General features: G+C 49.8%; 1 protein-coding gene across 1 annotated transcript; it reads right to left on the bottom strand.

The window, feature by feature from the left end:
* Positions 1–849: 849 nt before the first annotated feature.
* On the bottom strand, positions 850–24,578 carry PABPC1L (poly(A) binding protein cytoplasmic 1 like). Its single transcript, XM_052650736.1, has 14 exons — positions 24,386–24,578; positions 21,885–22,078; positions 16,512–16,627; positions 14,818–14,957; positions 14,569–14,663; positions 12,164–12,301; positions 11,766–11,861; positions 6,519–6,785; positions 5,442–5,526; positions 4,681–4,809; positions 4,043–4,149; positions 2,915–3,008; positions 1,365–1,530; positions 850–910 (listed from the first exon to the last, which is right to left on the bottom strand). The coding sequence occupies exons 1-14, from the start codon at positions 24,576–24,578 to the stop codon at positions 850–852; spliced, it is 1,881 nt and encodes a 626-aa protein (XP_052506696.1).
* Between the last annotated feature and the right edge of the window lie 1,797 nt (positions 24,579–26,375).

Here is a 26,375-nt window from a genome sequence, read left to right as displayed (position 1 = left end):
TGTTCCGCCCTGCAGGCTGCTCAAGCCAGATGTCCAGAACCCCCACGCACGTCTCACGTGTGGCACTCCAGTGCCCTGTGATAGCTGTTCAGCACCCCGAAGCACCGTCAGCGGGTGGCCTGGCTCAGTCCCTGGCAGCTCTGCTCTGTCAGGCGCACGGTTGACAGGCCTTCTGTGTACGTTACCACACGTCTAGGCTCCTGTTCCTTACAGCCAAAGCCCCCAGCGATCAAGGCTACCCGCTGCCCTGCCCACCTCCCTCTGACACAAGGCCTCCTGAGAGACAAGGTGAAGTTTGCAGCAGTTTTAATACATAAAGCAACATGCAAGAGGTCAGCCGGGTGACCAGCCTTCACTCCACAAAAAGCTCAAGTACAGATACACCCCAATTGGGAAGTCACGGCTCACAGGGCCTTAGAGACAAGGGCAGGAAACACTGTTTCTCAGCCAAGGGAGTGAGGATTCCATTTTCTGGGGATGAAAAGATAAGATGTTTCTAAAACAAGCACAGCAGTCTTTAAGTAAGGATGCAGACTAGCCCAAGCACCAGTAGGCAGGCCCCAGGGCAAGGCCAGCCTGTTCTGAGCTGGGCCCCCATGGTCGGCAGCCAGTAAGATAACCACCCCTCCACTGGGCACCAGAGTCCACGCCAGTTCCCATCACAGTCTGTCCTCCTCGCCTCTCATCCTCACCGCTTCCCCTGAACGCCTCCTCGGGTGTCTCTGAGATAAGCCAGTGACACCACAGGGTTCTCGGGGAGTCTGAATGTCCCTGCCCTGTTCCTTAGAGCTTCTGGACTCAGCTCACCCTTCTCCCGCCCCCTCCCACCCACCTGGTCTCAGCGCAGGTTCACTCCTCGCATGTGCTCCGTGGCCTGGTGGGCCTGCAGCACTGCCAGAGCCTCTTCGACCTGTGGGGTACATGGGGGGGGGGGGGGGGTACATGGGCAGCAGCCCCAGCAGGGTCCTGAGACAGCCTCTCCTCCCCCACCTCCAGCTGAGGCTAGAACCCCCACCTCCCTAGCATTGCTGCAGAGCTGTCATCTGACTGCACCAGCTCCCATGACAGCAGCTCCCATGACAGAAACCCCCAACAGCCACCTTCTACCCTAGCCAGACAGCGGTGGGGAATCCTTCCCCTAGGCTGGGTCTGAACACACCTCCCTGTTACACAGTCCTGCCTGTGGAGCTGCAGAGAATGGGAGGGGCTGAAGTTGCAGGCCCTTTACCAGGCTCTCCCCTACCCCCACCTCCAGCAGGTATTAGCAAGAAAACCCACCTCCTCTGTCCCAGTAGCAGACGCCTGGCTCCGTAACCCTCCTCCACCCTCAGGCCTCCCCGGCCCCCCGCCAGGCTCCAGCCCACCTTGGCGTTGAGGGACTCTGGGGACTCCAGCATGAGCAGCAGCTCCGAGTTGTCAATCTCCAGCAGCATGCCCGTGATCTTGCCGGCCAAGTGGGCGTGGACATTGTAGACAAGGGGGAAGAGACGCTCACCTGTACAGAACAGCCTCTGAGGCTTAGGCACACACCTGGTGGACAGCCGGGCATCCCCGGGGCAGGGGTCGGTGTATATCGTGGAACCGAACAGAGAGGCATTTCAGGTTTCTGCCCCAGGACAGCTCCTTCCAGGTGTGTCACTGAACCTTCTTAGGAGCCTCTTCCCCAAGTGTAAAGTGAGTACTGCAAGCCCCACCTTGGAGGCTGAAGAATCAAATTTGACATTATACCACATAGGTGCTCTGGCACAGCCTTGATTCCTGTGTCTTAAAGACTACTCTTGCTGGACTTCCTTTGTACTCCAGTGGTTAAGACTCTGTGCTTCCAGTGCAACGGGTGCAGGTTCGATCACTGCTCGGGGCACTAAGATCTCACATGCCTCAGGGTATGGCGGGGAAAAAAACCAAACTACTCTTGTTCATTAGGCAAGAAGTCATTTGAAGGATCACATGGAATTCTAGACAGGACACAATAATATGGAACTTGATTTTTTGGAGAGACAGTGGAGCCAAACACACAAGATAAATTCACCTTCCATCAGCGGGCACTTTCAGGGACGGGCCCTCGTGCTGGTGGCGATGTGTGGAGGGTGTAGCCAGGACAAGGCGCTAGGTGCCATTAGTGGGGGTGGGAGGGCTTCCCCCATGAGGAGAGTGAAGGAGTTTCCAGGGCACTGCCCACAGAGCCTTCCCCTCCATGAAGCCCATTTAGAGTTTCTCTTTGAGGTGGGTAGGAGAGTGACGGAAGCCCCAGTGAGCTGAGTAAACGATGGGGTGATGGCAGTGGGGGCCCTCAGAGAAGAGCCTGGAGGTCTTGGTGAAGAGAGAGCCCGGGGACCATGGCGAACTCGTTCATTCATTCATTCATTCAATTAACCGTAACCCTAACACTTCCGCAGGGCCTGCCAGATGCCAGGAAGGAGATGTGTGCACAGGAGCTCAGGTGTGGGGGACACCGTTTCTTTCCCCAGTGCATGTTTACATCCTGCCTCCCAGCAGTGGGCACTAGGTGACTGATGAAACGTGGTGACAGCCTCTTCCCATCAGGAGGGGTGTGAGGAACCACAGCACCCACCCTACAACAGGCCATCTGCTGACAGAAACCCAAGACCCTACCCTCCTGCTCCTCCTCCTACCCCCTCGAGCTCCCCCCAACCCATCTCCCACATCTGGGGTTTCTCCCAGCCTGAGTCAAAGTCTTTGAACAGCGAAGCTGGAAGAAATCTCGGACTGCCTGGTCTGACCAGTGTTGGAAGATGAACAGGAGCCTGGGAAGTAAAGGCGCTTTGGACAAGGTCACCCAGCAGGTGGGTCAGCTTGAGGCTGGGGACCTGGCCTCCACATCTGACCTCCAGCTGGTGAGTCAACTGGTGGCACACCCCCCTCCCACTCCAGGGTAGGGGAACCAGCCACTCACCGATCATCTGCTTCTGCTCGTGCAGTGGTGCTGCAGCCAGCGTGGACACGGTCAGGGGCTCCTGTCCGAGGACACGCACAGCGGGCTCCTGGACCTGCACATGGCACGGGGACACATCCCTTAACCACACAGGTGGGCAAAGCTGCCCCCAGCGGGTGAGCACAGGCCTCCAAGGAAGTCTCTGGAAGAGGGGGAGCAGGGGGCAAGATAATGGACAATCGGGGGCAGGAGGCGGGCAGAATCCCTAACAAGGGCACAGTGGACTAGAAGACAAAGTGACATTCTAATACAGACGTGTTCCGTGGTGCTAGGAACCAATGCATGTGGCCAAGTGAAGCTACGCGCTACTGACCACCTGGTGCCGGATAGGCACGTTTTAATTAGGTAGCTCTATGGCTGCATCCCAGCATGATTCCTGACCCTTTCTTGGTGGGCTTTCCCTGGAAAAGAATCTGCCTGCAATGTGGAAGACTTGGGTTTGATCCATGGGTCAGGAAGATCCCCTGGAGAAAAAAAGGGAAATCCACTCCAGTATTCTTGCCTGGAGAATTCCATGGACAGAGGACCTTGGGGAATATAGTCCATGTCACTGCAAAGAGTCAGACTCAACGTTCACTTTTCACATCTTGGTAACTTTAAAATAGTTTTGCTCTCTAAAGCCTACTTTTGTTCATTCTGTAGGAAATAGTTTGAAGTATATATACAGAAATTCTAGACAGGATATGAAAATGCTGACTTGGAGACTTTTTAAGGGGGCAGGAAGATAAACACACAGTCTTTTAATTACAGAAGATGTTTTCAGTTCCGTTCTGCAGACTGATCACATTCTCGCTGCTCACCACGTAAATACTAAGGAAACCCAAGTTAATCCTGGTAATAACCCAGGCAAAGCAGCTTCTGATGAACAAACAAAATGTGATCCTAGCCTTTTTTCCCTTTCTGTTGGTAAGGGTGGGATGCAGGGGGGAGGGTGGAATATCTCTTCTGATGGTACACATTAATAAATGAAACTTTACAAGCCAAGAAAAGAAAGAAAACCAAGGCCCAGAGACCAACAATGCCTTAGAGGAGGTTCTGAGCCAGGCACCCCTGGAGCCCAAACTAACGGGGCAGCTGGGCCAGCCTTACCCTGTCAGTGCAGTGTGCTGGCGTGGAGTATTTGTGTGTCAGGAGAGGCCTGCTAGGGGTAGAGCATCCTGTCACACTGGGTCCTATGGTCTGGGTACCAATATTGGCTGGAAGAAATAAGTAGGAATGATAAGGCCCAATAGCAACTCAAAAGCCTAACAGCTCAAAACCAGCATTCACACTGAATTCCCTAAACGGCATAAAGGGTCAACACACAGATATGCAAACATCTGCCAGGTGAAGGAACAGATTATAGCCAGCACCTACGCCCCTGTTCACAGCTGCTGAGGTACTTAAGATTCAGGTCTGGTGCTGAGCCCCTGCAGGTATGACTGCATTCACTCACATAACACAGCAGGAATACTGTTTTCACCCAGATTTTAGGGAAGAGGATACCAGGTACAGCAGCAAGCAAGATGAGATTGAGCCAGCCCCAGAACTAGGTCTGTAGGACCCTAAAGCTGACGCTGACTATCACGCTGCACAGCCTCTAATGCCAGCATTGCCCTCCAAGGGGGCCAGCGGCAGGGTCACTGTGGAGGCCGGTTCTGACTCCCCACCAGCATCAACCCCAACAGCAAGCCCTTGCTCCCCAACCTGCCCTCCATTCGGTTCCTCTTGGCCCTGCCCACACTCACCCACTCGCTGGGTGTGGGGCACCAGGTGTGGCATGTGGGTGGAGACCTGCCTGGAGCTTCCAACAGGGGCCAAGGGGCGCCGAGACATGGCTGCTGGCCGGACCACTGAGGCCCCGGGCGGGTAAGCGGCTTATGGCACAGGGAACACAGAGAAAGTTTAGTGGAGGGGGACAATCAGAGGGACACACTGCACCCTGACAGTTCCAAGGTGAGGAAGGGGGTGGCAAGGTGAACATGAATGGCAGACAGGGGAGGGAGGGAATTCACCAGAGACCCAGACCTCCAGGGGAGGGGGATGGAAATCTGCAATTACAAAGCCCACCCAACTTCTGTCTACCCGGGACCCCAAGAGGCACAGGTGTCAGGACCACACACCCTGGCCCCCCAAAGTCAGCTTCAGGTCAGGGTGAACTTCCCTCTGAAGAGAAGGACCATCCTCAACAGTACAGCCAATGGAGTTTCATTTTCTCAGCTTTGCAGGAACTTTTACCACCACCAGTCAAGAGAGCCTTTGGAGCTCACTGAAGGTAACAGCTCAGGTGTGCGTGTCTTCTACATGCACACAGCCCTGTCCTTGGTGTTTTACACACATCTCACTCGGGCTCATGTTCACAAGAGGAAACCGAGGCTCAGAGGGGAGACGTCACCCACCCAAATGACTAGGAAGCCACAGAGCCAGGCTTGACCCCCAAGTCCACATCTTTAACACATGCTGCCCCGCCAGGGGTGGGGCACGAGGGGGGAGGGGCTGGGTCACTCACATGACGGTCTGGGTGGCTGGGCCGTCCACCTGGGGGCAGGCTGGATGGGTGGGCCAGAGCCGTAGTACGGAGCCTGAGCCGGAGGCTGTGTAGGAGAGAAAGACCTAGAGTGAACGGGGGTGGCAGCAGCAGGGGGCGCAGGGGTAGAGGTGAGCAACTACATCCCTCAAGGACACCACTGCAGGAATACCAGTCTGCCCTCCAGGGGACTAGTCAGCAAACATCCAGAAAGTTGGGGTGAAGGCTCCTACTTCCCATCTCAGGAGGTCCATTAGCCCTGAGCCCTTCAGGGCAAGACCTCAGGCTCAGTCCTTGCTCTGCTGATCAGTGATACTAGCCCAGTAACCTGGATAAAATGGTGACACATCCCACTGGCCCTCATGCCAGCTTAAGTAACTACAAAGGGGAAGGAATGTTCCCATTCTCTGAGCCATTCATCTTCCTACAGACATCTTCCTACCCCTCCAAGTCACACAAGCTCCTTCCAACAGGGGCCAAGGGGCGCCGAGACATGGCTGCTGGCCGGACCACTGAGGCCCCGGGCGGGTAAGCGGCTTATGGCACAGGGAACACAGAGAAAGTTTAGTGGAGGGGGACAATCAGAGGGACACACTGCACCCAAACAAGACCCCTTAGGACATCAACATCCAGGAGAGATGTTAGCAGACAGCCCACAAAAATAACCATCTCAGTTGGGAGAATCTGTAAATCCTGCCAGTATGGGAAAGTCACAGTGCCTGCTGGCATATTAGGGTAGAAGAAGGTACACAGTAAAGAAATCTAGGCTTGTCTGGCTTAATGCAATCTTTTCACAGAGCATGGAAAAACCCGAGTGAACTTTTTGGCCAACCCAGTATTTGACCACAGAGTATCTTTCTCTGCACAATATTCACAAATCTCTCCTAGATCAGGAAGCACTGTTGGACACACTATTACCCGTTTCAGAGATGGGGTGACCACGGCCGCCTGCCGAGTGAGTTTCCAGCAGAAGCACCCTGGGAATCCCTCTCTGCCTGCAAAGCTCGGATCTGCCTGCTCTCCCTGGCCGTCAGGGAAGGGGGGTGGGCAGGCGGTCACCTGGGGCACAGCAGGCAGGAAGTAGCTGGCAGGCTGCTGGAAGGAGCCCAGGATGGGGCCGCCCAGGGCCCGCATGGTGGAGAGGCGCTGCATGTACTGGTTGGTCAGGATGGCCTTCCGCTCTTCCTTGCGCTGGGCCAGTGCCACGTACAGTGGCTTGGTGCCCACGATGCGCCCATTCATCTCTGTCACGGCCTTGGTCGCCTCTTCTGGAGAGGAAAAACACACAAAGCCAAACCCTTTGCTGTGGCCACCCTCTGTCATCACCTAAAAGCAAGACAAGACAAGGGCTGCTGGGGGTGAAGAAGGAAGACTCCTGGGGTCAAGCTCCCCTCCCTCCCCCAGGGAGGGGGCCAGCCTGGTGCAGAGGGCACCCAGAAGTTGCAATTGATGGAGGTCCTCTCACCCTTAAATTTACTGAGGCCCACCACATGCCAGATGCTTGACAGACCTTCTCATTTGACAGGCAGAGCCACCTGAGCGGGGAGCCATGGCCACTCCCACTTTACAGGTGATGGAACTGAGGCTCAGAATGACTTGTCCAAGACCAACCCACCTGCTACCTGGGGGATGATCCTCAGTTTCTAGACCATTCCCCAGAGTTAGTGAGAATAGGTGCATTTCAGAGTTCATTTTGACCTCTAAATTTTCCTCCTAAAGATTTTCCTGGGACTTCCCTGGTGGTCCAGTGGTTAAAGAATCCACCACACATTTTAGGTGATGTGGGTTCAATCCCTGGTCAGGGAACTAAGATTCTCACATGCCTCAGAGGTACTAAGCCCATGAGCTGCAACCACAGAAGCCACAACTAGAGAGCCCACGCTCTGCAACTAAGACCCAAAACAGTCAAATAAATAAATAAATATTTTTAAGAAGATTTTTCTAAGTAGTGATGGAAAGCTGCTTTAAATTTCTGCCCTCAGTGAGGCTATAATGAAGTGGGTTGATAGTTTGGAACAGGTTAAAATTTAGGGGCAGGGTTCCTCAGCCAGGCTACAATCTTAAACCTTTTGGTGGGTGTCACTATGATGAAAAATCTGTATTTCAACTACTCTCTGGGTTTCATTAAACTACCCATATAGTTCTTTAGTTCATTTGTGAATTATGGCCAAAGTGAAATGCTCTCAAGAGCTGTAGTTTCTAGAGACTCCATTAAAGGGATTTGTATTGAACAAGAAAATAATTTGAATTGTATTTTGGTGCTTTATCATGTTGATTTTCTTTGCAATAGAAACAAAAATCCTACTATGAAAAAAAAATAATAACAACTTGTCCACGGTCACCCAGTCAGCAGGTCCACATTAGCCACAACTCAAACCCAATGCACACTGCTGGAAAACCTCCACTGCCTTGGCAAGGCATGAGCCAAGTTCTTTGGAAATCTCAGGAAGAGGTGCTTAACCTTTCTGGGACTTCCCTGCTGGTTCAGTGGCTAAGACTCTGTGCTCCCAATTCTAGGGGCCCAGGTTCAATCCCTAGTCAGGGAACTAGATCCTGAATGCCACAACTAAGACCCTGAGCAGTCAAATAAATACATATTTAAAGAGAAAAAAGAAGCCACTTTTCCAGCCTGGTTCGTATCGGTCATAAAGGTGATATTAAAAAAAAAACAACTTTTCTATGGTGGAAGGACTTCAGATTTATAGAAAATCTGCAAAAATAGTACAGACTTACTACATACCTTTCACCTAGCTTGACAAATGTACCATGTTAACATGGGAACAAAACTACAATATCCACTGATTGGGACAATACTATGAATTATTATCTACAATGCTATTAACTGAAACACAGATTTCATTCAGATTTCACTGGCCTAACATTTCTCTCTCCCAAGATTCAATCCATATTGCATTTACGATTCCTGATTTTTGGTTTTTTTGGGGGGGGGTTGAGACACTGGCCTGACTCCTTGAGGACTTGAGCTGAGAACACTGTAAATCTGCTCTATTAGAGTCCACACCCTAACATAAGTGACTTTCAACTGCACTTTGCTACCCATTCATACAAGGCCTTGACCTGAGCGTTCACAGATCCCCTCAGAAAGATCACTGGATAGAATTCTAGGGGTCTGTGAACTTTGATGGGGGAAAAAAATGGTATATTTTCATATTAGCACTTCCTTCTATTCTGAATATAGGCAAAGAAAAAATAAAGTAGCATTAGCTGTGCAGACTTTGTCAAGAGGAATATTTTCCTATCACATTAATTATTGCTGACCTTGATCTTTTAGGCTCATTGCCAGTTCACTAGTCTTACAGTTGTTTTTCTTTTGGCCATGCCACGTGGCTTGTGGGAATCTTGGCTCCCCGACCAGTGATTGAACCTGGGCTCTCAGCAGTGACAGCGCAGAGTCCTAACCACTGGACCGCCAAGGAATTTCCCCAGATCTTAGTTTTTTGGTTTTATTTCTTTAGATCTTATAGCTTGAGGCATTACTAAAGGAGCACATACTGCTGTCACCTTAGTATTTTAACAAATAGATTCCAATACAGCTGTTTTTTGTTAATCCTATGAATTTTCTCTTATGCATTTAAAAATATCTTCAGAAGGGGTCCATAAGCTTTATCAGACAGCCAAATTTTCTTGGCACAAAAACAGTGTTTTAACAAGTTAATAAGAACTCCTATCAGGTGGTTTTAAAAAGAGAAAATTATACGATGAATACTTATGCAGAGCTTACTATGAACTTAATCTATGTAACATACTTACAACACTATCATCTCATTTTCAAGCACTATTTTATAAAATAGAAAATAAATTATATAAGTCTATGTAAGATTACAAAAATTTCCCATTTTGTAACAAGATAATCACCCCAGTGTGCCTCACCTCTAAGCAACCCAGATTTTAACAATTCCCTTCAATTCAAGAGCTTTTCAAGGAGGTCAGTGAGCCTCCTGAAGTTATATGCAAGATGCGTAAACAATCAGATCATTATCTCACTACCTATCGAGGGCAGGTGCTCCACTTGCTGGCCTTTTAATTCTTAGGACACCTCTCAAAGTAGGCAGTATTACCCCTGTATTTTACAGATGAGTAAGTAAACCAATGGAGAAAGCAATGGCACCCCACTCCAGCACTTCTGCCTGGAAAATCCCATGGATGGAGGAGCCTGGTAGGCTGCAGTCCATGGGGTCACTAGAGTAGGACAGGATTGAGTGACTTCACTTTCACTTTTCACTTTCATGCATTGAAGAAGGAAATGGCAACCCACTCCAGTGTTCTTGCCTGGAGAATCCCAGGGACGGGGGAGCCTGGTGGGCTGCCATCTATGGGGTCGCACAGAGTCGGACACGACTGAAGTGACTTAGCAGCAGCAGCAGCAAGTAAACCAAATGGCTTCCTCCAGGCTCTATAACTAGTTAATGCTAGGACTGGGATTTAGACCTAGTTCTGATTAACTTTAAAATCCCAGCTTCCAACCACAATACTATATAAAGTATGCATTTGTCAGGAAAGAGGGCCCAGACCTTCATACAAATCAAATTTATCAGCTTATTGATTGTTCAGTTGAATCTGATTTACTGGTGTTTAATTCACATGTCCCATAGAGTTCTATCACTTTTTTTTTGAGAAAAGGTCCTTAACTCAAAAACTGTTAGAACCTCGTCCCCAAATACCAGGCCCCCTGAAGAACATTTTAAAAGGGTTCAATAGCCAAAAGAGCTTCTAGACCACTTCCTAAGAACCCAACTATCACACTACATGTGCAGGTCCCAAGGCCCTCACCCACACTGATTTCTTTGGAAAGCTCTTCATTCCCACCTGCAGCTTGCTACCTCTTCACAGCCATGGCAAATGCTGCTACCACTGCCACTTCTTACTGGAAGTCCTCCTTCCTGTTCTGCTAAGCTACCACAACTCTGCCTCCTATACTGACCTCACCCCCACCACACCCTATAGTAGACACGAATTAATGATGCATCTGACTTCCCCACAAGACTATAAGCTACTCAAGAGCAAGGACTACATCTGACTTATTCCTGTGTGCTCCCCACAGGGCCTGGCAAAACAGCAGGTGCTCAAGTATGGAATGAATGATCACTGTGGCTTTCTTCTTAAAAATAATCTGGGGAGGGACTTCCCTGGCGATCTAGTGGTTAAGAATCCACCTTGCAATGCCAGAGACGGGTTCGATTCTTGGTCAGGGATCTAAGATTATACATTCCTTGGGGCAACGAAGCCCACAAACTGCAACAACTGAGCCTGCATGGCATAACTACAGAATCTGTGCACCACAAAGACCCACATGCCGCAACTAAGACTGCTGCTGCTAAGTCGCTTCAGTTGTGTCCGACTCTGTGCGACCCCATAGACAGCAGCCCACCAGGCTCCCCGATCCCTGGGATTCTCCAGGCAAGAACTCTGGAGTGGGTTGCCATTTCCTTCTCCAATGCATGAAAGTGAAAAGTGAGAGTGAAGTCGCTCATTCATGTCCGACTCTTAGCGACCCCATGGACTGCAGCCCACCAGGCTCCTTCGTCCATGGGATTTTCCAGGCAAGAGTGCTGGAGTGGGGTGCCATTGCCTTCTCTGCAACTAAGACTTGAGACAGCCAAATAAATATTTTTTAAAATCTGGAGAGCTTTTAAAATTAAGATGTGCAGAGATCTACATTCAGGTTCTCTGACTTGGGTATCTGCTTTAGAGCTCTCCAGGGGATTTTAATGAGAAGCCAGGGTTCAGAACCATCCATGGAGCCCATCACCCTCATCTTACAGAGGAGGCGAGGAAGGCATCTGTTCAAGGTCACAGAGCCAACATCATGTCTCTGATGCTAAGAGGGCTGAGCACACAGCAGGTGCTCAATAAATAATAAGCAAAGAATGATGTAGGCCAACTCTTTCATTTTCCGTATGGGGAAACTGAGGCCCAGAAACAGGTTATATCACCGGCCAGGGCCAGACAACACAAGTCAATGGAAATTCTGAGATATAAATTTCTGGTATCTGGCATACAGTAGGCACTCAATAAATGCTTGTTGAATGAACCTAGGTTACTGTGAACCCCAATAAGTCCAGCTGTGTGAATGGGCCTATATTTCTACCCTCTTCCCCTCCAGTCCAGATAAGATGCAGATAAACAACAAGCTTCAGTGGGGTCAGACCCAGTTCCCACTCCGTAAGATGCAGGTTAGCACCACCAACTCCCTGAAAGCCACAAAGCAGGGCGGGGCTGGGGTGTTCAAGGCCAGTGAGGATGGAAGGGAGATATGGATCCCCTGTGGGTGCCCCAGGCCCTCACCTTGGCACTGGTGATCACCCCATAGGGAGAGAACTCTTTCCTCAGTTTCTCATCATCTATGGAGTCATCCAGGTTCTTCACATACAAGTTCACGCCCTAGAAAGAAAAGGATACCTGCTAGACACGCCCCTTCCCCTCCAAGTCCCAGAATGCCTTGGGATGGAAGGAGGGGCTTATACGGGCTCCACCCACCAAGCCTCCAGTTCCCAGCAGGCAGCACCCAACACCCCACCCTTCACTCAACCAGCCCAGCACCTGGAAGCTGCAGCCCCTTCCCCCACCCTCATCCCCAAAGCCAAATTTCCGGAAGTGGGACTGCTGGGGGAGGGAGCCACATTCTCAGGGCAGCACACACACTGTCACATCGAAGCAGCTGCCCCAGGAAGCCTGATCCTCACCTGGTAGCGGGTCAGCCGGTCCTGCTTCATCTGCTCGAACCTGCGCTTCAACTCATTTTGCCGCTCAACCCGCTTCTGGGCCCGGCCCACGTAGAGCAGCCGCCCGCTCACCTCCCTCCCGTTCATGTTCACCACAGCCTGTGCAGAGAAGAGGCAGCCAGTTACCTCATTGGTAACCACTCTCATGAGCCCTTGGCCTTAACCTGGCCTCCAGTCCCATCTCCTCGGTGCAGGGGGCGCCACTTGCAAGCCAGGCCAGCCTCGTTAGCTGAGAGAAACTGGTACCAGGATCAAGGCCATTTAAAGTGACTCCATTTTTTAAAAAAACATGGGACAAAATTTCAGAGTAAACTGTAGATATTTTTTTTAATTGCTTTGAGCTTTACTTTAAAAAGTGAAATTTTAATTTGCGACATTTCCCATACTTAATATTTAGCTTCCAAGTGTAACTACACACTGATGATTTGAACAAAGCAGCAAGCATGATTCTTTCAAAATGGTGTGATGCCATCATCCACAGCCTTCATGTTGGGGTTTCACAGCAAAGATAACCCTTTTTGCTAACTATGAAGGCTTTAGATTAGAAGCATTGACTTAACCCTTGTTGGCTTTTCTTCAGTTATGGAATCCTACATCTTCTGTAAGAGGTACAATGTCTTTCTGCAACCCATTCATAATGAACTGAATCTGCATCAGTTCATCTGCAAAAATCTGCAAAAGGCAGACCCATATGTGTACTGACTCAAAGACGTGGATTAGGGAGGAGAAATGTTTGGAAGGGAATTTAATTTTTAAGTGGTCAGTTCATTAGTAAATACTTTCACATGATGATGACTTGCTTCTCTACCTAAACATGCAGATGAATGTAAATATATATAAAAACACTGGGCCCCCAAGAACTGACTGTCTACATTAGTCTCAGGTCATTACCTAAGACCTTGGAGACTATGGTTCCCCCTGCCAGCTTCATCCATCTACTCCAACTTATTGCTTTATAGTTGGGACAATCAAAGTCTACATAAAGGACGGGACTTGTTCAAGGGCACACAAAAAGTTAGTTTTCAAAGGAGCCCTTTACTTAAGGACAAAACTTCATAGAATTCGTTTTAACTCCAATGATCTGTCTTCTTAGCTACAACCTACTGGATCCTGATAATTACAGTAGAGCCCACATTGGTGGGAGAGACAGGAGAGCATATGAAAAACCAGGCAGCGCCTGGCCCGTGGTACATGCTCAGTGAGAAGTGGCTGCTCTCAAGATGGGCCCAGGATCCCACCATAGGCTGAGCTCTTCCATGACCAGTGAGCTTAATGGGGCAGCAGTCATGGAAACAGCTTCACGGTGGGAGGTAAAATAGGACATTAACCCTTTGTTACTCATAGTGTGACCTTGAACCTTTCCCTAGGTTAGGATATATGTACCTAGTACCTACCAGCAATACTAGAGATTTAACAGTGATACAAGACCAGTCCCTGCCCTCAGTTCTATCCAAGGAGAATCTGTGCTAAAGATGGAGACAGACAGGAGGGGCACCTCATCAGAAGCATTAAGGACAGGAAGAGGTGGCTTCCTGAGGAGGGAAAAGTATAAGCTGAGACCTGTCAATAGTCTACAGTTATACTGTCCAACATGGCAGTCACTTGTCACATGCAGCTCCTGAATACTTGAAATATGGTGTCTGAACTGACGTGCTAGAGGCACCAGATTTCAAAGAATTAGTACAAAAAAGGCAATGTAAAAATCTCAGTGTTTATCAATACAAATTTTGTATCACAATCCATTGCATCACTGTTACATCACATTGAAGTGATCATCTGAATAACAAAATATATGAAAATTACAGGAGTTTCTTTATCCTTGCTACCATGGCTGTTGGACAGTTTTGAACTGCACACGTGGCCCATGTTATATTTCCAGTGGACAGCACTGGTCTAAAGAATACGGGAGGGGAAGTGTTTTGAGAAAATGTTTGCAAAGGCTTGGAAGCAAGGAATAACATGGCACTGCCCCTCCCTGGCCTCAATCCCACCATCAAGTCAAGGTCCAGTGGTTAAGACTCAGTGCTTCCACTGCAGGGAGTGAAAGTTAGATCCCTGGTCAGGGAACTAAGATCCCATATGCCATGTGCAGGGCCAAAACAATGGCTGTCTCAAAGGCCCCTACTAGCTCCCGTGTAGTAAGATTCTGTGAAAAGCCAGCCAACCTCAGGGTATGGAAACAACCAGAGGAGGCAGAAGGAATCTGCCTTCACCACAGGCATGAAGGGCCCTGGCTCCGATGGACCCAATCTGGGGAGGGACTTTTTCCTCCATGGGAAGCTGGAGCCCTCCGCTCCTAATCTCTCTTGTTCCCAGGCCTGGCTCCGCACCTCCTCCATGAAACAGGGCCATGGGGATGCTCCTACCTTCTGGGCTTCCTCATGCTTTTCGAAGTTGACAAAGCCAAAGCCGCGGGAGTGGCCGCTGTCATCCCTCATCACCTTGACACTCAGCATCTTCCCTGGGAAGGGCAACTCAGCTCAAAGGGGTGTCAAGGAAGCCTCGAGATGGCCCCCAACCTCCCCCCAAGCCTTCCGGAAGCCCCAGGGGGCCCTCGCCCACAGCCTGAGCTGGGAGTAGAAGTGATCCTCAACTCCCTTGGGAAACACGCCCACCAAACTGGGAGAAGAGGTCCTGCAGGCCCTGCTCATCCACGTCCACGTGGAGGTTCTTCACGTAGATGTTGGTGAACTCCATGGCCCGAGCGCCCAGCTCCACCTCCCGCTCCCGTCGGGACTTGAAGTGGCCAACGAAGCTGTGGACACACAGACAGGGTAGGCAGCTGCCCTACGGCTGCCATCAACCACCCCCATTGCTGCTCCAGCCCGCCCAGCAGGCCTGGGTCACTTGAGTCAATTGCTGCCGGCCTTGGGGCCTCTGTACTCCTCATGTGGGGACTGGGCAGGACAATACTCCAAGACCCAACTACTTCCAACAGCCAAGACTCTATGTCCCGGAGTAAGGTTCAGATGACTTTCCTCTTGTAACAAATGCACTGGATCTCCTATTGCACATGAGGCAGCTGAGTGCCCAAGAGACAAGAGCACAAAGCTGGGTGGGAGTCACACAGAAAAGGCCTTGAATCCTCACTTGGTAGTTGCCAAGCTGTGTGACCCCAGGCAAGTTACTAATCTCTCTGAGCCTCAGTGGTCATTTCAGTAAAGCTGAGGATCAAACTCACATCACAGGGATATGCTTATTCATTTAACATGTATTGGGTATGCTGGTTGTGAGAGAACCAGATGCAGTTTATGCCAGTGTCGCTGGGGCAGGTGGCAGGGTGGGGGTGGGGGGCCCTGAAATAATTTAAATGTGATATGAAGTTTAAAAATTGTAATTTCCAAGTCCACAAAAACATAAAATCTAAGAAACTATCCTAGATTAAGGGGAAAAAAGCAAGCACAAGAAAACTTGAGGTACCTATAAGATATTTAGCACAGGATAGTTATAGCTGGCACCAAAAATTAAAGGAAACTGAATAACAGGAAAACAGGCAAAATAAACCTGCCAAAAATAGAAACATGCTTCTGGAGATTCAGGAAAAGCCCACCAAAGTTCAGGTTTACTGATAGAGAAACTCTGGACAAAATGACCCTGGGCATTTCCCAGCTCAAAGTCTCTTCCACTGCTCAGCCTCAGGCTTAGGGCTGGGCCATCTGATGAGCAGAACCAGAATTAGGGGGGTAATTCCCTCGTAGTCCAGTGGCTAAGACACCACACTCCCAATGCAAGGGGCTGGGCTTGATCCCTGGTCAGGGAACTAGATCCCATATGCTGCAACTAAGACTCGGTGCAGCCAAAAAAAAAAAACCACCAGAACTAAGTGAGAATCACTGGAGCAGATTCTCTCCAGCACCTGTGACTCAATTTTCCATCTGTAAAGTGGGAAAGACGCCAAACTTAAAGGTATGAAAGTGGCAGGCTAAGCGTATGCCAACCTTCCTTCCTGTCTCCAAATCCCAGGAAACAAAAGGTTTAATAAAGTTCACAGCCATACTGAGAAGGCTGGAAAACAGACACAGATCACTGAGTCCATGGATGACTTGGCCATTAGCTGGAATCTCCAAAGCATCCCCTCATTTACTATTCAGAATCACCCTCCAACACATGGCAGCAGCCCCATGTTTTACTTGGAAAAATGAGTCCCTGGGAGATTAAGCAGCTCATGTGAGGTCCCACTGCCAGTAAGACCACAGCTGCTCCGTGTCCAGTGTCCGTTAGGGGGCAGCAGTAGGATTGGTCCCAGGCTGGCAGTACCATGATTCTGCTCCTTTAGCCCTGACCCCACGCCCCCCACCTCCTCACTCACACTTTGCGGTCATTCAGCAGCATTCCGTTCATGGTGCTAATGGCGTTCTGTGCAGCCTCGTGGGTCTCAAAATGCACAAAGCCGAAGCCACGGGAGCCGTGCTCATCACACACCACCTGCACCCCAGGGAAACAGGACACAGAACATCCAGCAGGAGGTTCCCGTAGAAAAGAATGACAACCGTGATAAATGACTAATCTCTGAGTGCTGGCTCCCTGCCTGTCAAGACAATCCTATGTCACGCAACAGCCCTATTTTACAGGTGGGAAATGAAAGCTCAGAGAGGTCAATCTGTTTGCTTAAGATCACACAGTAAAGAGGGACAAAATCCTCAGATTGAACACAGGTCTTGTCTATACCACAGACCAGCTTTTAATGATCTTCCTAACACGATGGATAAAAGGATTAGATTCAAGTCACTTGCCCTCCCTTGCTGCATCGTGAAACAACCCAAGTGTCCATCAAGAGGACACTGGCGTCCCAAATGCTGCTTGTGTGAAATTAACTTCTTTCATCCCTGTTATAACACTATGCTGCTGCTAAGTCGCTTCAGTCATGTCCAACTCTGTGCGACCCCATAGATGGCCTCCCACCAGGCTCCCCCGTCCCCGGGATTCTCCAGGCAAGAACACTAGAGTGGGTTGCCATTTCCTTCTCCAATGCATGAAAGTGAAAAGTGAAAGTGAAGTCACTCAGTGTGTCCAACTCTTAGCGACCTCATGGACTGCGGCCTACCAGGCTCCTCCGTCCATGGGATTTTTCAGGCAAGAGAACTGTGAGGTAGAAGTTATTAACCCCTATTACAGATAAGTGAAATGAAACAGGCTTCATAAATTGCTCCAGATTGTACAGCTAGTGAATACCAAAACTGAGACTTGAACCACTTCACTTCACTGTCTCTGGCATATAGTAAAATAATAATGACACACTGTTTCTAATATTTATAGATATAATTTGTACATTTTATTAATGCTGATCTGTTTTAAATACACAATCTATTTATTGGCAGACCAAAAAAAAAAAGAGACAGACAGAAGAGAGAAGACTGTTTAAGTAAATAACACATCTTGGTCTGCTGTATGCATAGTCGAAGAGATTTCATGGCTGGCAGAGTTACCTGTAAGGTATATTGTTACCTGAGGGAAAAAATCAAGTCCACTTAGATTCAAGTGGGCATCTACACATTTGAGAACATTTTTTTTGGCTTTTTTGATAACATTTAAGTTTCTGCTAACACAAGAAATACATATGTAGTGGAAACCATTTGGACAGAGAGAGACAAAGAGATAGAGAAAGAATGGAAAAGTGACAGAGAGAGGGGAAAGATAAAAGAAGGAAGGAAAGTAGGGAGAGGGAAAATGTGGGATGGCTATATTTTTATTTTTATATAATTTTTAAAGGTTACTTTCCATTTACAGTGATTACAAAATATTGGTTATAGTCTGTGTTATACAATATACCCCTGAGCAAGCCTACGCCCAATACTTTGTACCTCCCACTCGCCCACTGCTATTCTGTCCCTCCTCCTCTCCCCACTGGCAAGCACTAGTTTGCTCTCTATATCTGTGAGGCTGCTTCTTTTTTTAATTATATTCACTCATCTGTTGTGTTTTTTAGATTCTATATATAAAAAAATGATGTCATAGGGTATTTGTTTTTTCCTGACTTATTTCACTTGGAATAATGCCTTCCACATCTATCCACATTCCTGCAAAGTGGCAAAATTTCATTCTTTTTAATGGCTGAGTAGTATTCCATTGCATATATAAACCACACCATCTTTATCCATTCATCTGTTGATGGACACTTAGGTTGCTTCCATACCTTGGCAAAGAAATTTTTAAACAGACACACAAAACTGTTAAGAATTACTATTTTGGGGAACTACAGTTGAAAGTGATGGAATCTTTTTTATTTTATTTCTTTCCACATTGTTTACACTGTAGCAATTAATGGGACTTCCCTGGTGGTCCAGTGGCTAAGATTCCATGCTCCCAATGCAGGGGGCCTGGGTTTGATCCCTGGTCAAGGAACTAGATCCCATATGCCACAACTAAGCGTTCACATGCTTCAACAAAAATTGCAGCCAAATAAATATTTTCAAAAAACATTTACCAATTAGTTATTTCAACAGCAGACTTGTTTCAAATTTTGAAAAGATCTACAAACATCCTACTCCCATTCTGTAAGGTTCCCCTCTCAAGTTAGGAGAGACCTCAAGAACAGGAAAGATCTTGGGTTCATAGAGTCCCCTTTCCTCTGACTGAAATTGCCCTAAGACCCCTAGTGACCATGTCACGGGGTCCCCGGCTCCCCTCACTGAGGGGACTGCCCCCACTCAGCTAAGTGACACTTTTCTACCTCAACCACCATCCCAGTTTCCCAACCTAATTTCTTTCTGGACTGACCTGTGTGACACTTTTTCTAAAATGTAACTGTGACCATGTCTCTCTGGGAATAACCCCCAGCAGCTCCTACAATCCACAGAACTACACCAACCTGACAACTGAGGCTCTCCAACTGGAGTGCACAAGTCCTGCTTCCAAATCCATAACCAACACACACCGCTCCAGCCCCAAGTAGGGCCCCTCCATGTTCAACTCAAGCCCAGCTCTGCCATTCAGATTTAATCACACCGACTGAGCCCCACTCCGAGCCAAACACCTGCTAAGGGCATCCCATACTGATGTATTTATCATAAGAACCCTCCGAGGCAATTCTTATCCTCTGAGTCTCAAATGCCTGATTGGGGAAAATGGGAATAAATGACTTGTCCAAGGTCAGCCAGCCAGCAGAAATAATTATTTGATTCTTGTAGGTGCTTAATGGGCTTCCCCACTAGCTCAGCAGTAAAAAATCTGCCTGCAATGCAGAAGAGCCTAGTTCAATTCCTGGGTCGGGAAGATCTCCTGGAGGAGGGCATGGCAACCCACTCCAGTATTCTTGCCTGGGAAATCCTGTGGAAAGAGGAGCCTGGTGGGCTACAGTTCATGGGGTCACAAAGAGTCGGACACAAATGAGCAAGTGACACTTTTGACATAGGCTTATTGGGAAGTCCATTACTCTCTCTAGGGCTACCCGTGTTGTGAAAATTACCTGAGTTAACACTGGGTGGCCAAAAATTTCATTCAAGGGGTTCTGTAAGATGTTATGGAAACACACAAATGAAACTTTTGGCCAACCAATACATTCACCACCACCCTAACGAGGTAGGTTTTGTCATTGCCCCCTTTTAGAGGAAACTGAGGTATGGAGAGCTTAAACAACCAGCCCAAGGCCATATTGCCGGAAAGTGGAAGAGGCAGGATTTGAACCCAGGACTCTTGGTCCCAAAGTCCAAGGTCTAACCAACTGTGTTACATTGCCTCTCTGCTTGGTAGGCTGGGCTGACGTCTGCACTTGGGGAGCCTGGCTCCAGATCAGGGGGAGTCCCACCATGCCTCACAAACCTTTCCTCAGCCACTCAGGGCACTGTCCTTCCTGGGCCTTTGTCTCCCTGGGTCCCAATGCATCTCCCTCAGAGCTCAATTTCCTGCTGTTGCTAAAAGTCTCACCATTTCCTCCCAACAGCCTGAGAGCATGCAAGAGAGAGTTCTAACACAGAGGGTGTCATCACTCCCAACCTCTCTCCTGCCCTCGCCATCTCACCAGAAGGCTGGATATGCCAGGGTCTTGGGTAGGGTAACTGACCAGCCATCCTCATAAAATATAAAGGCAAACACTCAGGGTAATGGGCCACATTGAATGCTTTGTACCTAATGAGGCCCCCAACAGGGCTTCATTAGGCCTGCAAAGACTTGCCCAAGTCACACAGAGCTTTTGTTCCAATCCTCAGTGACCTAGAAGGAGCCTCAAGCCCTCGGTGATGGGGACAGACATACTCATCCCTGTTAAGTTAGCTTCAACTAAGCTGGCAAACCCACTGCTTCAGATCCTGGCTTAGCCACTTACTTCCCACCCCCATAACATATAACTGGGAATAAGTGATCCCAATTCTGAGCCTCTCTGCCCTCCACGTAACTCAGGGATCCTCCTATTTACATCTTAAGAGGCCACTGTAGGTAATTCAATGAGGATGTATATGGAGAAGATCTGCACCGGAAAGTGCTGGGAAAATCTGCTATTCTTATTGTAGGAACTTAGCACACAGTTAAGACTTCCCCTCCCACTGATCCTCAGAGATAGGAAACAGCTCTTTCCATCAGGGAGTGCCTTTAGCAGCTAATGCACCTCCTCCAGTCTGTGTGTCCCTCTGAGTCACGCGAATACCCCCTCACTCACAGAGAGGGGTTAAGTCCTCACTTGAGAACTTCAGGACTGTGCCTGTCACACAGGAGTCAAGGAAGAGTTCTAACACATGGGGGCGCCATCACCCCCCTTCCCCTGGCCACCTCCCCAGAAGGCTGCACATACCAAACGCTGCAAGGTAACTGACCAACCATCCTCATAAAATCAGGGGGCAAAACCACCCAGGGTTAGGCCTGTCAGGACAGACTAGCTGGCTGTATGGCCCCCTGACCCTCAACTATAAGTCAGAGAAATGCCCACATTCCTTCCCAAATGATAATACAGCCATTAGCTCAACAAATATTTATTGAGCACCTACTGTTTCCATATCCCATTTAGGGACTGGGAGACAGTGGTGAACCAAATCCCTATTCTTAGGAAATTTCCATTCTATCATAAGAGAAATGCTACAAACATGATGTCCGCTGCCATCATGGCCCCAGTTAAGGGCCTTCTTGCATCTACTTGTTCTGTCCTATCACGTCTCCTGCCCTCTCATTCTGAATTTGGGTTGTTCTCATGACTTACTTTGGCCAGTAGAATGCAATGAAATGACAGTGCTAGTTCTGAGTCTAGGTCTCAAGAGGCCTGGCGAGCTTCCGCTCTCCATCTGCTGAGACCCTACTACTGCCATGAGAACAGCCCGAGCGAGCCTGCTGGAGGAGGAAAGCCCACAGGAAGGAAAACCAGGACAGTCCAGCTGACAAGCACTCACTCCCTAGCAGCAGAGCCATCCAGCTCTCAGTGGGCATACGAAGGATACAGCTAAGAGCAAAAGAACTGCCCAGCTGAACTCAGCCCAAACCACCAATGGCAGAATTATGAGCAAAATAAATGGCTGCTGTTGACACCTGCTATATTGAGGTGGTTATTCGGCAATAGTTAGCCGATCCATAGGTGACCACTTAGTAGTTCTATGAAGAGAAAACTGAGAACGACTATCATTCAGGTGCTAACTGAACCTGGAACTTTACTGATAAGACCTTGTAAAGTGTAAAGTGAGGTGCTGCTTGCTAATCCTCTACCATCATTCAGATGTCTAACCCAGAACCAATTGCCCCCCCGCACCACAACAGGCACACCCACCTTACAAGAGAGGATGTTCCCAAAGGTGGAGAAGGTGTCGTACAAGGCCTTGTTATCAATGGAGTCCTCCAGGTTCTTGATGAAGATGTTGCCCACACCTGACTTACGAAGTCCTGGGTCTCGCTGGGACCACATGATGCGGATGGGCTGGCCTTTGATCACCTCAAAGTTCATGGTGTCCAGTGCCCGCTCCGCTGGACAGGAGGAAAGAAAGGAGCTAACTAAGGGCATTTTCTTTCCCTGAGCCCTCAACAGCTTAATTGGGAGCTGAGCCAAGCAATAAATGAGCCACTGGCTGGGTCTCACTCGAGATGAGCTTGAAGGCTCAGAGGAATAAATAGAATTCATGTGTGTAGCTTCCAGGGAGGATCTCCTTCAACTCTTTTATCATAGTGAAATGAGCATGAATTTCTACCTCCATTTTATAAAAAGACAAACTGAGGCTCAGAAGGGGAAATGATCAGAAGGGTCCCTATGACAAGGGTGGCAGCAGTTTGAGGAAAGTGAAGCTCAGAGGTGCTGGGCAGCAGAGTTGAGATTTGATCCCAAAGAGCATGGCTTTCAGGAAAGTGAACATCACATCTCTAAGCCCATTTCTACACTTGGAAAGAGATGCTGATGATTATACTACTCAAGGACTTCCCTGGTGGCTCAGTGGGTAAAGAATCCGCCTGCAATACAGGAGACTCAGGTTCGATCCCTGGGTTGGAAAGATCCCCTGGAGAAGAGCATGGTAACTCACTCCAGTATTCTTGCCTGGAGAACTCCATGGACAGAGGAGCCCAGTGGGCTACAGTCCACGGGGTCATAAAGAATCAGACACAACTGATTGACTAACACATTTTCTACATCTAACAAAGGGAAAGAACATCACCCACCTCTGGCTTGTCAGACAGACTGAAAATTAAATAAGGTGTGGGACTCCCCTGGTGGTCAAGTGACTAAGACTCCATGCTCACAAATGCACGGAGCCCTAGTTCCATCCCTGGTCAGGGAACTAAATCCCACATGCAGCAACTAAGAGTTTGCATGCTGCAACTAAGAGATCCCGCATGTGGCAATAAAGACCAGGTGCAGCCAAATAAATAAACCATTTTTTTCAGTGTTAAAAATTAAATAACCTGTGCAAAGCGCTTTGTGCCTAGCTCAGATAAGTATTTGGTAAACAGTAGCATGTCTAAGCACAACAGCATATGCCCATCGTCCTGCCAGGTGGCGTGCTGTCCCCAGCTACAGGGACACTTCAGGTTTCAGAGGCATGGAGGGGAACCGTGGAATACTCAGTGGGCAAGTTTGGAAAAGTCTGGGTTTTGCATCTAGTCCTGCCATAAACAGCCAGGAGTAAACTCCTTCTCTTGTCTGGAGCTCAATTTCCCATTCTATTAAATCAGGTTTTACAGGACTTGGCGGAAGACGGCAAGAGGCAGTGGCCCGGTGAAGCAGAGCAGAGAGGAAAGCTCCCTGGAATCCGGCTCAGTCACCTGCTGGGAAACCAGCTAAATCTCCCCAGCAAACTCCCAGAGGCGGGTACCTCCCCAGCCTCCCAAGAGCCTCAGAGTAAAGGCGCCCCGTTGTGGACTTGGCTGGGGCAGGCCTCTTTTGGTTACGTCTCCAGAGTCTCACACCTGCTGTATATAGTTACCAGGATTCTTCTTAGGTTAGCACTTACCCAGGGCTTACAATGTACCGCATGACACTGGAACTACTTCCTAGACACAATCCCCATTGCCTCCATGCTCCTGGGGAACAAGCGTTAGTCCCATTTTACAGAAAAAGAGGCGCCAGGTGTGACGACTTGCTCGAGCTCACACTCTCATGGCAGAACTACAACAAAATCCAGCGCTCTTAACTTTTCTCCTCTCGGCTCTGAACAGAAATCAGGACATACCCAGCTGGCAAGCTCTGATCGATCCTATCAGTTTTGAGAAATGGGCTGTGGACTCCAGAGGGGAGGCAGCTTTTCGGGGTTCCCCGAAGTGGAGGCGCCTGATGCAGACAGACCTCGGGATCCGCTGTCAGGAAAGGCCGCAGACCGAGGCTGAGCACTCCTGGCTGCCCCACCCACCATCACCTGTGCCTTCCGGGGCATCTTCCTCACCAGGTGGTGTGCATTGCTTTCCTCCTACTCTACGAGGCAGGTGCCACCTCCATTTTGCAGACAGGTAGCTGAACCTCAGACTGACTCATTTGCTCAAGGTCGCACCGTTGCTGGCCTTCTAATCCCAGGTCTGGCTGACCCCTAAGCCCTTGGCTGTTTTCACTCGGCAGCATCACCTCTCTTCTGGAAGATGGAGCACCAGTGAAACAGAGTAGGGGGCACACAAATTGCGAGTTCCTGTCTCAGGGGCCCCCTCCTGCAACTCTGGACCTTAGTTTTCCTGGCTGCAAAATGGAAGGTGCGGGAGTGGCCAGAGATGAAAGCGCGCTGGTGGCTGGGATACAGTCTGTCTGTCTGTCTGACCGTCACCACCCCCCGCCCCACCGCTCCCCTAGGGACTCACCGTCCGCGGGCTGCTGGAAGTTGATGTAGGCGTAACCCAGCGAGCGGCGCGTGGCCACGTCGCGGCACACGCGGATGGACAGGATGGGACCAGCGGGCGAGAACTTCTCGTAGAGCATGGCCTCGGTCACGTCCGGGTGCAGGTCGCCCACGTAGAGCGAGGCGAGCGGGTAGCCCGGGCCGCTGGCGTTCATGGTGGGCGCGCGGCCCCGCGCTCGGCGCCCGCGTGCGCTCACCCGGGTGGGACGCGGCAGCGGGGGCGCGCAGGGCGGCGGCGCTCTTCCCACCCACGGCCGCCCCCGGCCTTGACCGCCCCCGCCGTCCGAGCCAATCGCCAGCGCGCTCGGGTCCCGCCCCCGCAGCTGGGATTCCCCGCCCCCCCACCTCAGCCTTCTAGAAGCCCCAGGTGGGAGCATCTCGGCCCCGCGACGGAAAGCGGGGAGAACCCTCACCTGGCCCCGAGTAGGGCTCCGGGCCGGCGCCAGCGGCGCGGAGAGGGCGGCACTCTACGGCAAGAGACCTGGGTTTTGATCCCCATCACGTCTTTGTCCTTCACCCGTTTCCTCTCTGTAATTTAGAGGATTCCCTCTACACGAGGTCGAAAGGCGACCGTGTGCTCTGTGCGTTTTACACACAAAGGGGAGAATGCCCTGCAGGATGCCGTTTCAAAATGTGGACCTACCCTCCTGAAAGGAGGCTTTCTCTCATCAAGACAGCCTGGGTTTAGTCCCAGCCATCTGGAACCCTCTTGGTGATTTGCTTTTGCGCCCGCACCCCACGGCACAGGCTGGGGGGTCTTGGTTCCCCGGCCAGGGATCAAACTCATGCCGGGTGCACTGGAAGCACAGGATATTCTTAACCACTGGACGGCCAGGGAAATCCCCCGGCTTGGTGATTTGGACTGAAGGCTCCCGGTGAGAATTCCGCACCACTCCAAGGTCTTTCTTGACCGGAGTTCTTCTGCCAAGAGCCTTTCGTGGGACGTTCCCTGATCATCTCTCAGCGAAGCCAACCCACCTGCGCTCCGCCTTGAAGGTTCACCAAGTCCAACCTCTATGGAAACTGTAGGGACCTAACCGAACAAGGTCATGGTGGTGGTCCCAAACTAAGCCCCAAGACCCTTCCGTCCAGCCTTCGTTTGCAGCCCCAATCTGTGGTGTGGAGTCCTTTTTGAAAATATTGGTCCAGCCTACCGTGAAATACCTCCCCTGAGCCTCTCCTGTTTCCTGCTTCCGTAAAACAGGTAGGTTCCCACTGACCTTTGGTTGGGTGTGACAAGTGGAACAGCTTGAGAACCAGGGGCAGGAGTGCGTCTTGGCTGTCCCACCTACACTACCAAGCATCAACCAGTTCTAACTTGGGCTTAAATTATCTTCCTGTCTTGACCCTCCCCTCCATCCTTGTGGGAATGTGGATGTTTTCATCTTTTTGGCTGCACCCCCGGGGCTTGCAGGATGTTGGTTTCCTGATCAGGAAGCAAACCTAGGTGCAGTGAGTGAAAACACCCAGTCCTAACCACTGGACTGCCAGGGAATTCCCAATGTGGATGTTCTGAGACTGGGGCAAAACCCATGCGGAAACTCAATGCTGCAGGCTATCTTAGATAATGTTAGGGCAGATAACAGAGCCTGTACAACCTTGGAGATGACTAGGACTTCTCGTTTGGTAACATCTCAGGGTTTTAAAAAAAGTAAGTGGTGGTGGTGTATGAGTGGGATGCAAAGTAATAATCCGTATCACCAAGTCATCGAAGCCACAGATGAGGATCTAACACCTTGATGGTTTGCTGTGGAAGGTGGACAGGCTCTGTGTTCACTCAAGGCAGTTTCTTCCCAACACAACTTCTGGCTCAAAAGGATGAAATGAAGCTGCTGCCTCCTTCTGAAGAGTAAAAAGAGAGTCACTCACTCGTGTCCAACTCTTTGCAACCCCTTGGACTATACAGTCCGTGGAATTCTCCAGGCCACAATACTGGAGTAGGTAGCCTTTCC

Source organism: Budorcas taxicolor, chromosome 13 (genome assembly GCF_023091745.1).
Source record: "Budorcas taxicolor isolate Tak-1 chromosome 13, Takin1.1, whole genome shotgun sequence".
NCBI classification, from domain to species: domain Eukaryota; kingdom Metazoa; phylum Chordata; class Mammalia; order Artiodactyla; family Bovidae; genus Budorcas; species Budorcas taxicolor.
Note: the sequence above shows the minus strand (reverse complement) of the source record. Positions and strands in the feature narration are given on the sequence as shown.